We start from the raw sequence: 13,793 nt of genomic DNA, 5'->3' as shown, positions 1-13,793 counted from the left end.
ATTGTCTATTTGTGGCTCCACCCCCTTTCTGAAATTGAACCCCAGTCACCCAATGATCAACTATACCAGGTTTGAGGCTTGTGCCATTAACAGTGCAAGAAGGGCAGGTTTGAGGCTTGTGCCATTAACAGTGCAAGAATGGCAGAAATATTCCCCTTGAAATCCGACCAACTGTGCAAAGTTTGAGAACCCTACCATTAACAGTGTAAGAAAAACAAAAGTTTGCTTTCTTAACACAGAAAGAATTTGCGATAATTCAGGTTGGAGTGAGCTTGAGATGTCTCCCAGTGCAGCACTGCAGAATATATGCAAATTAACCATTGTTATCCTTAGAAGTTAAGCTCACTTCCAGAACCGCTGGATGCAATGATGTGTCAACTTATTAATTTGTACAGAGGCATAATAACCCAACATGCATACAGACTGTTTTGGATTGTTTGATCCTCATCAGTGCATGGCATGGATTAATTTGGCTCTATGCAGTAGGGCTTGTAACACCGAGAGGTTCAGACTAACCAGCAAGTTCATGGTGATCCAGAACTCATTGGAGTGTGTAAGGGACTACAGTAGTCCCAAAAGCCCCCTTACTAAGATGTTAAGAAAAACAAAAGTTTGCTTTCTTAAAACAGAAAGAATTTGTGATAATTCAGGTTGGAGTGAGCTTGAGATGTCTCAAAGTGCATCACTGCTGAATATATGCAAATTAACCATTCTACCCTTAGAAGCTGCAGTTTACATTTTCCAGTGAAATTTGTATTTGTCTCTTTTTGGTTATGGGAATAAAAAGTATCCTATACTTTATTCCAGGTAATGTACTATGTGTGTGCCAAATTTCATTCAAATCCGTTCAGCCGTTTTTGCGTGATCGAGTAACAAACATCTAAGCATCCAAACATCCAAACATCCAAACATCCGAACTTTCCCATTGATTATATTAGTAGGATTGTCTTTATATATTGCAAAAAAGGTTCCCATAAATCTCATTGTTTCCATTGTTTCATACAGCCACCTTCTATTTAAGTTATCTAAAGCTTTTTCCATGTCCACACTAAGTATTGCACTGTCCTTATATGTTCTAGGAAATGCCCTTGCTTGTTCTAGCACCAAAAGAACCTTGTGAATATTTGCAACAGATGACCTTCCCTTTATGAACCCCACCTGATTAGAAGATATTAATTTAGGCATAATAGTAGATAGGTGGTCTGCCATTATTTTAGATAGTATTTTGATATCTTGATTTATTAACGATATGGGTCTATAAGACTCAGTGTGGGTCAGGTCTCTACCCTGCTTTGGGAGCACTTTAATATATGCCAGATTAGCAGAATCAAGATACGGTTTTCCCTCAGGGATTGTATAGTTTTGTGAGTGTTCCTGAAATATCCTTTTTTAATAATTTGAAAAATTCAGAGGAACACCCATCTGGGCCAGGAGCTTTTCCACACACTAAGTTTTTAATTGTGGTTTACACTTCAAGAGCTGCGACTGGTGCATTTAAGTATAACAGATCATCTTGATTGATTTTAGGTAATTTAATTTTTTTCTTCAAATTTTTGAGCTATCCCTTGATCATTTTCTGATTCTTGGTATAATTTAGTGTTATATGATTGAAATAAATTCAACACTGTTGTAGGATCAGATCATAATTCAGTGTTTCCTGCTCTTTTCTTTAAAATTGTTATAGATGTACCGCCATATGGAGGGCATGATAGCTTTGCCAATAATTTTTCAGATTTGTTGCCGTATTTATAAAATTTAGCAGCTATTCTGTCCCTTGTATATAATTCCCTCCTGTGCAACCAATAATCATAGTTACTTTTCTCCTCCATCCACATTCCTTTATCTTTTCTTGCTCCTGAATCTTTATATATATTATAAGCAGTCCTAACTCTTTCTACTGCCAAGTTATATTCCTGATGAATTGTCTTCTTCCTCTGTGCTAAACGATTTATTATATGTCCTCTAAGGACTGCCTTTGCCGTATCCCAAAACAATGCACTATCTTTTGTATGTTGTTTATTTAAATCTGCATATTCCATCCACCATCCCTTTAATTCCCCTGCAAAACTTTCATCCTCATATAGGTACCCTGGGAACCTCCATACAAAATCCTTTCCTCTTGGAATATTATCTGCTAAGGTTAGAGCCACCGGACTATAATCAGAGATAACCATATCTAAAATATCTGCATGCAGTATTTTGTTTACACAACTAACATCTACAAAAATGTAGTCAATCCTTGACATTGTGTGATGGACTGCAGAGAAATACGTATATTCCCTATCGATTGGATGCAATAGACGCCACACATCTACCAATAGATTAATTTCTATTAGTTGGCTAAGGGTTTTGTCTTGTTGGTTACATTTTTTGGGATTCTTTCCTTGTCTATCTTCCAGCACTTGTGCAACACAATTAAAATCTCCCCCCAGTATACAATTTGTGAGTGGTCTGGCTGCCAGTGTGTTGTTTACTTGCTGAAAAAAACCACATTATCTTGGTTTGGTCCATACACATTGACAATATCAAATGTTTCACCTCTTATCTTTAATTGTAGGATAGATATTCTTCCCTGATCATCCGTCTCATGTGATATACTGGTAGGTGAACAGAGGCACCAGTAGAATAAAAGTACATAACATTTTAAAAAAAATTGCTGGGAGGAAGTGGTGGACTTGCCTCCATTAAAGCAGACACCAAGGACTGAGATTAAATAAAAAAAATACCTTGGGGTATCTTCAATAAATGTGTATTTATTTATTTAATCACAGTCCTTGGTGTCTGCTTTAACGGAGGCAAGTCCACCACTTCCTCTCAGCAATTTTTTTAAAAATGTGTATGTACTTTTATTCTACTGGTGCCTCTGTTCGCCTACCAGTATATTCAAGTCTACCCCAGGTGGAGGGGTGATCTACCCTTTTTCTCCTATCTACAGTGAGCGACTTCTTAATCCTGAGTGCGGACAGGTCTAATCTCCTCACCTGCCTATTGAGTGGTTACCTGAGCGGTAACCCATGTTTGTGAGTATTACCATCTCACTGTCTCAATTATTCAATCTGTCTTGACATACTACACCATATTGGGCTCTTCATTTCTCTTCAATTGTGTGTCTCATGTGATATAACTTCACAATCCAGATATTTGTTAACAAGAGTCAAAACCCCTGCTTTCTTTCCCACAGCTGCTGAACCCACACATGTACCAACCCAAAGTTTCTGCATGTATTTACATTGATCTCCATGCAAGTGAGTCTCTTGCAGCAGAGCTACATCAGCCTTTATTCTTTTAATATGTTTTAGTATTTTTGCCCACTTGCATGGAGATTTAAGGCCCTTTACATTCCATTTAATTATCTTAACCATTCTCCTTCAGATGAATCTTAGTCAGGATAGCATTAGAATCTGTTAATTGAAGTAGTGAATACAAAGCATACATTTTAGCGCTTACTTGACCCCCAGATGATATACTCTGGCCAACTGGGCCCAAAATAACAAAGCAAACAAAACTCTTAAACATCTGAACATAAATACAGGTCACTTTACCCCTGCGCAGATCGTGAGTAATATCATCAGTCATTGACTTCTCTTCTTCCCCGAAAGGACCCACCCCCACTGCAGCTCCCCCCCCCCTCCCCGATCATTACTCAGATTGTCTTTCTCACAAAAAGAATTATAATAAAAAATAACCATAAAAAACGTTAAGACAGATAGAAGAACCTTCTAATCATGAGACCCCCTTGATACTCAAAGAAAAGATCTGATCCTGGTTAAGAATAATCTCTATCAAGTATGTTCGTCTGGTTCTTCTTCCTCCTTTTCCCGACGGAGTGGGCTGTCGCCATTGTGTTTTTGTGACGTATGTTTCTCTGCTCGTGGCGAAAGTTGAGGTGAGGAATTGTCCTCATAATTCAAACTCTGAAGAAAGTCTGATGCTTCTCCATGTGTTTTGAAGAACCACTTATTATCTTCCCTGTTAGCAACTGTCAGCAAGGCTGGAAAAAGTAATGCAAATCTAAGGTTCATCTTGTAAAGGGATGTGCATACTTTGCTAAATAACTTCCTCTTTTGCGATACTTCTGCAGAGAAATCCTGGAATACTAGTATAGTATTATTTTTAAACACCACTTTTTCCCTCCTGGCCTTATATGCCGTTAAAATGGCTGTCTTGTCTTCGTAATCAAGGTATCAAACCATGGCGATTCTAGGCCTGGCGAGGGGAGCTCCATCTTTAGTTTTAAGTGGACCCACCCTATGCGCCCTCTCAGCTTTGCACGTACGGTCTATGCCCAGTATCTGTGGGAGAGTTATCTCACAAAATTCTTTAAGCTGTGTCGCAGTTACTGATTCCGCCAAGCCCGCTATTCTCAAATTTTTTTTGCCTTGACCTGTTCTCAAGGTCATCTATTTTCTCTGCATACTGGCCATTCTGCCTTATCACCTCTCTAAGCTTGGTATTAACTTTCTCCAGTTCATCTTCGCAAAGTGAGAGTCTTTTCTCCGCATCAGTGACCCTGCCCACACATGCTGCTATGTCTGTTTTTAGGTCCCCCATAGTGTGCATGTTGGTGTCCTCAATTAGTTCTGAGAGGCAAGGGGGAGAGATGGCTAACCACCTCCTTAGCCAGGTGCACATAGTCAATAAGGGGTACCTGAGAGGCTTGGGAGCTTTCCGGCCAGTCTACGTCAGAGTCTCGGCTTCCCTCTTCTGCAGTATCAGACACCATCTTGGCCTGCCTTGTGGGTCTCGCTGAGTCCTGCTTTGATGTTGAGCGCATTAAATATTGCTCCATCGGCTCTTCTGTCACCTCACTCTGGACTTTTGGGGTTCTAATCTCTCTCGCTCGGGATTGCGGGGGTCCCGTGTAGCTGAGCTGGGGGAGAGAATCCCTTCTCTTAGCGGAGCGCTGCCGCAGACATCCTGCTACTCGGGCGCCGGAAACCGGAAGTCGGATCTTTCCTTTTTAAACAATACCAATTGCCTAGCAGTCCTGCTGATCTCTTTGGCTGCAGTAGTGGCTGAATTACACACCTGAAACAAGCATGCAGCTAATCCAGTCTGACTTCCGTTAGAGCACCTGATCTGCATGCTTGTTCAGGGGCTGTGGCTGAAAGTATTAGAGGCACAGGATCAGCAGGAGAGTCAGGCAGGCAGCTAGTATTATTTTAAAAGTAAATATCCAAATCCTTCTCAGTTTAGGTTCTCTTTAACCTCCTTAGCGGTAACCCGAGTAAGGCTTCTGGTGGAAATTCACAGCTCAGAGCGGTAACCCCGAGTTGGTTCCATGGGAGGTGAGTAATACGCTGAGCTGCCACAGATCTATCTAGCTGTATGATTTTTAGGGTCTAAAAGCTTGTGAAAAAATTGCACCACTTTTAGACAATAAAAACCAGAAGTAATCATACAGCCAGGGAGGTTAAGGATGAAGCAAAAAGAAGAAAAGACAGTCTGCAAGTGCTTGACAACAGTCATCAGCTGATGCAAGACAATAGAGTCACAATGGCTTATGGGTAATTTAAAGTGGAGATAAGTTCAAATTCTCTTGAAAATCATTTCTGTATTGAAATTCCACAAATACAAGAGTGTTCTTTTCAACATGTGTTAACTATTGTCCATTAGAGATGGCCCAAACCTCTATTTTCAGTTCGCGAACCGAGTTCGTGAACTACTGCAAAAGTTTGGTTCGCGCAAAGAAAATACCAGGTCGCAATTATTTCTCAAAAAAGGCGATGCCTAAAGTGTACCATGATGTTGAAAGGAAAGTGGTGACATCTCTGGCACACAGCCTTGGGTCAAGGGTCCATTTGACCACAGATGGCTGTTCTGCAAAGCACGCTCAGGCCTGCCTGAAGACTAAGTCAGTCGCCACACACACAGCATCTCTGCCTGCACACCGTGTGACTGCCTGACCCAAGACTAATTTGGTCCCCACACAGCACCTCTTCCTTCAGGCCGCTTGACTGCCTTCTCCGCCACCACCAACAGGGTCCACCAGGACTCCAGGCGGATTCCTTAACCACCCTGGCGTTCTGATTAAATCGCCAGGGTGGCTGCGAGAGGGTTTTTTTTAAATAAAAAAAAAACTATTTCATGCAGCCAACTGAAAGTTGGCTGCATGAAAGCCCACTAGAGGGCGCTCCGGAGGCGATCTTCCGATCGCCTCCGGCGGCAAGAGATAACACGGAAGGCCGCAATGAGCGGCCCTCCGTGTTTCGCTTCCCTCGTCGCCATGGCGACGAGCGGAGTGACGTCATGGACGTCAGCCGACGTCTTGACGTCAGCCGCCTCCGATCCAGCCCTTAGCGCTGGCCGGAACTGTTTGTTCCGGCTACGCTGGGCTCGGGCGGCTGGGGGGACCCTCTTTCGCCGCTGCACGCGGCGGATCGCCGCGCTGCAGCGGCGATCAGGCAGCACACGCGGCTGGCAAAGTGCCGGCTGCGTGTGCTGCTTTTTATTTGGTGCAAATCGGCCCAGCAGGGCCTGAGCGGCAGCCTCTGGCGGTGTTGGACGAGCTGAGCTCGTCCAGACCGCTCAGCAGGTTAATGTTTAAAGCCGCTGCTAGCAGCGGCCGCTATAATAATTTTTCTGGTGCGTGTACATGCCTGCCTAATTTTTCTAGCTGCATTGCGGCTGCAACAACAAAACAAAAGGCATGTACATGTGTCAATTAGAGATGTCGCGAACCTCCGATTTTCGGTTCGCGAACCCTGTTTGCGAACCTTTGCGGAAGGTTCGGTTCGCGGAAAAGTTCGCGAACCGCAATAGACTTCAATGGGGATGCGAACTTTGAAAAATAGAAAAATTTATACTGGCTACAAAACTGATGGAAAACATGTTTCAAGGGGTCTAACACCTGGAGGGGGGCATGGCAGAGTGGGATACATGCCCAAAGTCCCGGGGAAAAATCTGGATGTGACGCAAAGCAGCGTTTTAAGGGCAGAAATGACATTGAATGCTAAATTGCAGGCCTAAAGTGCTGTTTCAGCTGTGTGCATAGTGACGGCCGTGCTGGACTGGTGCGAACCGTGGAGAGAGTGTAGGCCGTGGCGGTTTTCAAGCCCATATGGTCGCCTGGCTGTGGTAGCTCAATGATAGAACAACAGTGACTGTCCAGCTGATCAAATTTGGTCTGTCCACAATGAAGCAACAACCTTATTATCTTCTTGTATGTAGGTAGGCATAGGTAGGTGTTTCAGTAGTTAGCTAGGCATAGGTAGGAGTCCCAGTATAGGTAGGTATCCTAGTAGTTAGCTAGGCATAGGTAGGAGACCCAGTATAGGTAGGTAGGCATAGGTAGGAGTCCCAGTATAGGTAGGTAGGCATAGGTAGGTGCCTCAGTAGTTAGCTAGACATAGGTAGGAGACCCAGTATAGGTAGGTAGGCATAGGTAGGTCCCCTAGTATAGGTAGGTAGGTAGGTGTCCCCGTATAGGTAAGTAGGTGCACCAGTAGTTAGGTAGGCATAGGTAGGTGTCCCAGCCAGGAGCAAGCCAAGACTAAGAGCCTAACTAATCTTTCCCTAGGAGAACAAGTCTGCAGCAGCTGTCCCTAGTCTGTCTCTAGCTCTAGATCAAACAATCCGAAACAGTCTGTATGCATGTTGGATTATTATGGCTCTGTACATATTAACAAGCTGACACATCATTGCATTCCAGCGGTTCTGGAGGTGTGTTTAGCTTCTAAGGGTACAATGGTTAATTTGCATATATTCAGCAGTGATGCACTGGGAGACATCTCAAGCTCACTCCAACCTGAATTATCGCAAATTCTTTCTGTTTTAGGAAAGCAAACTTTTGTTTTTCTTAACATCTTAGTAAGGGGGCTTTTAGGACCATTGTAGTCCCTTACACACCCCAATGAGTTCTGGGTCACCATGAGCTTGCTGGTTAGTCTGTGCCTCTCGGATTTACAAGCCCTACTCCATAGAGCCAAATTAATCCATGCCATGCACTGATGAGAATCAAACAATCCGAAACAGTCTGTATGCATGTTGGATTATTATGGCTCTGTACATATTAACAAGCTGACACATCATTGCATTCCAGCGGTTCTGGAGGTGTGTTTAGCTTCTAAGGGTACAATTGTTAATTTGCATATATTCAGCAGTGGTGCCTGGGAGACATCTCGAGCTCACTCCAACCTGAATTATCGCAAATTCTTTCTGTTTTAGGAAAGCAAACTTTTGTTTTTCTTAACATCTTAGTAAGGGGGCTTTTAGGACCATTGTAGTCCCTTACACACCCCAATGAGTTCTGGGTCACCATGAGCTTGCTGGTTAGTCTGTGCCTCTCGGATTTACAAGCCCTACTCCATAGAGCCAAATTAATCCATGCCATGCACTGATGAGGATCAAACAATCCGAAACAGTCTGTATGCATGTTGGATTATTATGGCTCTGTACATATTAACAAGCTGACACATCATTGCATTCCAGCGGTTCTGGAGGTGTGTTTAGCTTCTAAGGGTACAATGGTTAATTTGCATATATTCAGCAGTGGTGCCTGGGAGGCATCTCGAGCTCACTCCAACCTGAATTATCGCAAATTCTTTCTGTTTTAGGAAAGCAAACTTTTGTTTTTCTAGCAGGCACACGAGAGAGTGTAATGGCCGGCAAACCTGCCTTATATAAGGGGGGGTGGGGCTCCAGGGCTTAGTGTAGCCAGAATGGCTACAATGTGCCTGCTGACTGTGATGCAGAGGGTCAAAGTTGACCCTCATAGTGCATTATGGGGCGAATCGAACTTCCGCAAAAGTTTGCTTGGTCCAGGCGAACGCGAACCCCCAAAGTTTGCCTGGAACCGTTCGCCGGCGAACCGTTCGCTACATCTCTAGTGTCAATTCCCCTACGTGATCATTTTTTTGCCCGGTGAAGGGGCTTGCGTATCACAATGAAGCAATGACCACCGGCTATATGATTGTCTTGGGGGGGGGGGACTGCCAAGATAATTAGGTCATCACTTCATTGTGGACAGATCAAATTCGATCAGCTGGACAGTCACTGTTGTTCTGTCATTGAGCTACCTCAGCTCGATGACCATATGGGCTGTAAAGCCACCAAAACCTGCACTCTCACCATGGTGCGCACCAGTCCAGCATTCCTGTCACTACACAAACAGCTGTTTGCGGTGCGTTACACGGTGAGTTTGGTGTGTCAATGTGAAGCAGTACTCTAATTTCACTCCCTGATTGATGTATACACATGCAGATGTTTTAAAGCACTTTAGGCCTCCAATTTAGCATGCAATGTCATTTCTGCTCATAAAATGCTGCTTTGCGTCAAATCCAGATTTTTCCCCCTGGGACTTTTGGCATGTATCCCACTGCTCCATGCAAAAACTCAGATGTTAGACCCCTTGAAACATCTTCTCCATCACTTTTGTGGGCAGCATAAATGTTTCTAGTTTTCAAAGTTCGCCTCCCCATTGAAGTCTATTGCAGTCCGCAGAAGTTTGCGCAAACCGAACTTTTTGCGAAGGTTCGCGTTCGGGGTTCGCGAACCGAAAATCGGAGGTTCGAGCCATCTCTTCTCCTTTGTATATATTTTTTAGATTGTTTGTATTTTTGTACTTTTGATATGTATATGTCCTTGTAATTTTTGGCTATGCTCTGAAGTATGTTACTTTGCCTTTAAAAACATCTTCCAGATTGTCATATGCATTTATATGTCTTATGCTGGATACACACCATGAGTTTCCGCGTCGAATGCGTCCGTCGATACGCGTCAATTTGATTATTTCCGAGCATTTCCGAACGAATTTCGATGATTTTTATGTCGATTGCCATGTAAAGTATGGCAAATCGACCTAACAATCCATCGAAGCTTGAATCGGACATGTATGAAATAATCGAATCGACGCGTATCGACGGACGCATCGAACGCGGAAACGCATGGTGTGTATCCAGCATAAAGGGGACCATACACATAACGATTTTACTGCTGATATACAGCAGATTCGATTACTGTGATCGAATCTGCTGTGAAATCATTGCGCAAATGCTGACAGAACGAGCTTCACAGATGGTGAACCGATTTCTGTTTGCAGTAAAGGCAGCAATACGATCCCTCTCTGATCAGATTAGATCAGAGAGGGATCTATCTGTTGGTCGATCTGATGGCAAATAGACCAGTGTATGGCCACCTTTATGTTTTTAGAGTGCACTCTATTTACCTCGCAGCACGGAACCACCCCTCCCCCTTTTTTGGGTGTTTCCAGTACAGGGAGGTTTGCTTTTAGGTATTTAGGTGTCACTTTCACAGTGTGGATTTAGGAAGCGGGAAAAAAGGGCGCAGGCCGCTAGTGGACAAAAAGGGCGCCGCCATTCACTCTCATAATAAATAACGTTTAATGGGCGCCGCACAGAAAAAAAGGGCGCAGGACATAAATAACGTTTACAAACGACGCCAGGAGATTTTTAATGATTTATAAGTGTGCTTGTGGTGATTTACGTTTATAAAATGCACCCGTGCCAAATAACGTTTATAAAAATACTAATATTTATCTTATTTAACTAATTAAAACATTATTTAAAGTTTTATCCCTTACTGTTTGTAAAACATTATTATTCACAAAATAAAGCGATCAGTACGTAACGTAAATTGCAAAATATTTCTTGCATCCACAATTAGTAGAACATTATTATCCACATAATAAAGGGGGGTCTTAGGTTTAGGCACCACCAGGGGGGTCTTAGGTTTAGGCACCAACAGGGGGTCTTAGGTTTAGGCACCAACAGGGGGTCTTAGGTTTAGGCACCAACAGGGGGGTCTTAGGTTTAGGCACCAACAGGGGGGTCTAGGGGTTAGGGGTAGGTACAGGATGGGTTACTTAGGCACCAACAGGGGGGGGGGGGGGTCTTAGGTTTAGGCACCAACAGGGGGGTCTTAGGTTTAGGCACCAACAGGGGGGTCTTAGGTTTAGGCACCAACAGGGGGGTCTAGGGGTTAGGGGTAGGTACAGAGAGGGTTACTTAGGCACCAACAGGGGGGGTCTTAGGTTTAGGCACCAACTGGGGGGTCTTAGGTTTAGGCACCAACAGGGGGGTCTTAGGTTTAGGCACCACCACTGGGGTCTTAGGTTTAGGCACCAACAGGGGGGTCTAGGGGCTAGGGATAGGTACAGGGAGGGTTCTGTGTAAGAGTAGGCTTAGGTATAGTTTTAGTAAAATTTTAGTAATAATTACTAATGTTTTACAACACTTATTACGAACGTAGTTATATTTATATCATCGTTATAAAGAATATTTTCAGATTTTATTATAAGAACAAACCGTAAATGAAGGTTATTTACAATAATATAGAATTATAACAATTAAACATATATTATTGTTTTTTTAATAAACGTAATTATAAGTTTAACTTTAGAAACAGGGAAGATTAACGTTTTCACAATTTCCGATTTCATAAACATTATTTAATGATTTATAATTTTGTTAAACATTATTTGTAAACGAAATATAGCACACTATTTTTATAAACCCTATTAATGATTAATTATTATTTAGAGTTTACACCCCGCGCCCTTTTTGTCCGGGCGCCATTTTTGTACGTACGCGTGGATTTATGCTATGATTAAGGACCATTGTGTGTTCGAAACATGTTAGCAGACATGTTGTGCCGTGTTTAACTGCTTCAATAAAGATTGTTATTTGCTGGATCATCAAGCGGAACATCACTTTCTTGAAAATTTTTCAGTTTAAGGTCGAGTTGTCTCGCTCCTGCTCTGATCCTGCTGGTTGGCTGGTTGAGCGGACGTCACTTCACATGTCTTACGGCTTATTCTGTTGTACTGATCCAAGCCCTATCCCATAGAGCCATATCACTTTTTGCCATGCACCGATGAAGACCAAGAGTCTAAAACAGGCTGTCTGCATGTTGGGTTGATGTGGCTCTGTAAATGTTATAAAATGTAGGCTTGCTATACACCAGCGGTTCTGGGTGTAAGCCTGGCTTCAGATGCATAAAGAGATCATTTTAGTAGAGATGGCCCGAACCTCCAATTTTCGGTTCGTGAACTTCCACAAAGTTCGGTTCACGTGAACTTTTGCGAACCGCAATAGACTTCAATGGGGAGGCGAACTTTGAAAACTAGAAACACTTATGCTGGCCACAACAGTGATGGAAAAGGATGATCCTGGACCCTGTTGGTGGTGGCGGAGAAGGCAGTCAAGCGGCCTGCGGGCAGAGATGTTGTGTGGAGAGCAACTTAGTCTTGGGGCAGGCAGTCACACGGCGTGCAGGCAAAGATGCTGTGTGTGGGGACTGACTTAGTCTTCGGGCAGGCCTGAGCATGCTTTGCAGACCAGGCATCCATGGTCAGATGGACCCTTGACCCAACGCTGTGTGCCAGAGATGACACTACTTGCCTTTCAACATCACGGTACAGTTTAGGTATCGCCTTTTTTAAAGAAAAAATTGCAGCCTGGTATCTTCCACTGTGGTGTGTGGCTTTGCTTTTGTGTGCTGCTTTTCCTCAGGTGGTTATCCCATTGCAGTTTGTGCTTTGTAATCATGTGCCTTCGTAAGGTAGTTGCCCCTACGCGGGTCTTGGTCTTTCCACGGCTCAATTTTCGGTGGCAGAGAGTACAGATGGCATTGCTCTCATCTGAGGCAGACACACCAAAAAAATGTCCACACCGCTGAGCCCTGGGGTGATGGCACTTTGGTGGTGGCGGCCGACTGAGTGTTAAGTGGGGTGCCAGAATCAGAAAAGGAGGAGGAAGATATGTCATGCTTCCGTGCGGAATCTGAGAAAGATGAGGTGTTCTGTCTTAAATAGTGAACTACATCCTGACAATATTGGGGATTGATGGCATGTGCCTTCTTCTGACCGGACCGGCACAGTGACACTGCTAGGTGGGTGGGTGCACAGTAAACAGGTAGGTACATGCAGTGATGGGTATTACAATGTGCACCTGTCACACACAGACAGGTACCGGACAGTCACAGTGACACTGCGTGCGCTCATGTAGGTGGGTGGGTGCACAGTAAACAACAGGTAGATATATGCAGTGATGGGTATTGTGCACCTGTCACACACACAGGTAGTCACTGAATATGCTGGGCCTGACAGTTGCACACACAGTAGGAATTACCAAGGCTGTCTATACAACACAAGTGTCAGTGGGACACACACACAAAAAACAAAAATATCACAAGAACAATATTAGCTCTCAAAAGAGCTGTTGTGGGGTGCTTTTTTAACAATAAGAATCAGCAAGGAGCAAGCTAAGAAGCCTACAAGAGCCTAACTAATCTTTTCCTATGAGAGTGTGCAGCAGCTTTCCCTTCTCTTATTAATGCAGGTACACGAGTGAGTCCAAAGCCTGACACTGCCTGCCTTTTATAAGGGGGGAGTGGCTCCAGGAGGGAGTGTAACCTGACCGCTACAATGTGCCTGCTGACTGTGATGTAGAGGGTCAAAGTTGACCTTCGTGATGCACTATGGGGGCAGACCAAACTTTTGGAAAAGTTTGCGGTTCTCCACGATCGCGAACCACGGAAGTTCGCCGGCAAACCATTCGGGCCATCTCTATTGTCCATTGACTTCAATGCATGTGACATTTTTTTCCTCATACCCACAGAATTTAAATGGATTAGGCAAAAATGAGTTTCCTATTGCTAATCGACTTCAGAGCATTTGGTGAAAATAAGTTTTTCAGGCCCATTGACTTCAATATGTTTGATGAGAAATGATATATCTCACTAATATTATAAATATTAATAAATGCAAAAGTTTGGATGTTTGGATGTTTGTTACTCGATCATGTAACAATAGTTGAATGAAATTTGGCACACAC

At 43.5% G+C, this 13,793-nt stretch overlaps 1 protein-coding gene across 1 annotated transcript in view; it reads right to left on the bottom strand.

The window, feature by feature from the left end:
- LOC137561911 (olfactory receptor 1468-like) overlaps positions 1–4,723 on the bottom strand; it is a 118,390-nt gene extending 113,667 nt beyond the window's left edge. The window contains exon 1 of the mRNA XM_068273257.1: positions 4,649–4,723. Coding sequence (XP_068129358.1) covers positions 4,649–4,723 — 75 coding nt within the window. The remainder of the gene's footprint in view (positions 1–4,648) is intronic.
- Positions 4,724–13,793: the final 9,070 nt, after the last annotated feature.

Source organism: Hyperolius riggenbachi, chromosome 3 (genome assembly GCF_040937935.1).
Source record: "Hyperolius riggenbachi isolate aHypRig1 chromosome 3, aHypRig1.pri, whole genome shotgun sequence".
NCBI classification, from domain to species: domain Eukaryota; kingdom Metazoa; phylum Chordata; class Amphibia; order Anura; family Hyperoliidae; genus Hyperolius; species Hyperolius riggenbachi.
Note: the sequence above shows the minus strand (reverse complement) of the source record. Positions and strands in the feature narration are given on the sequence as shown.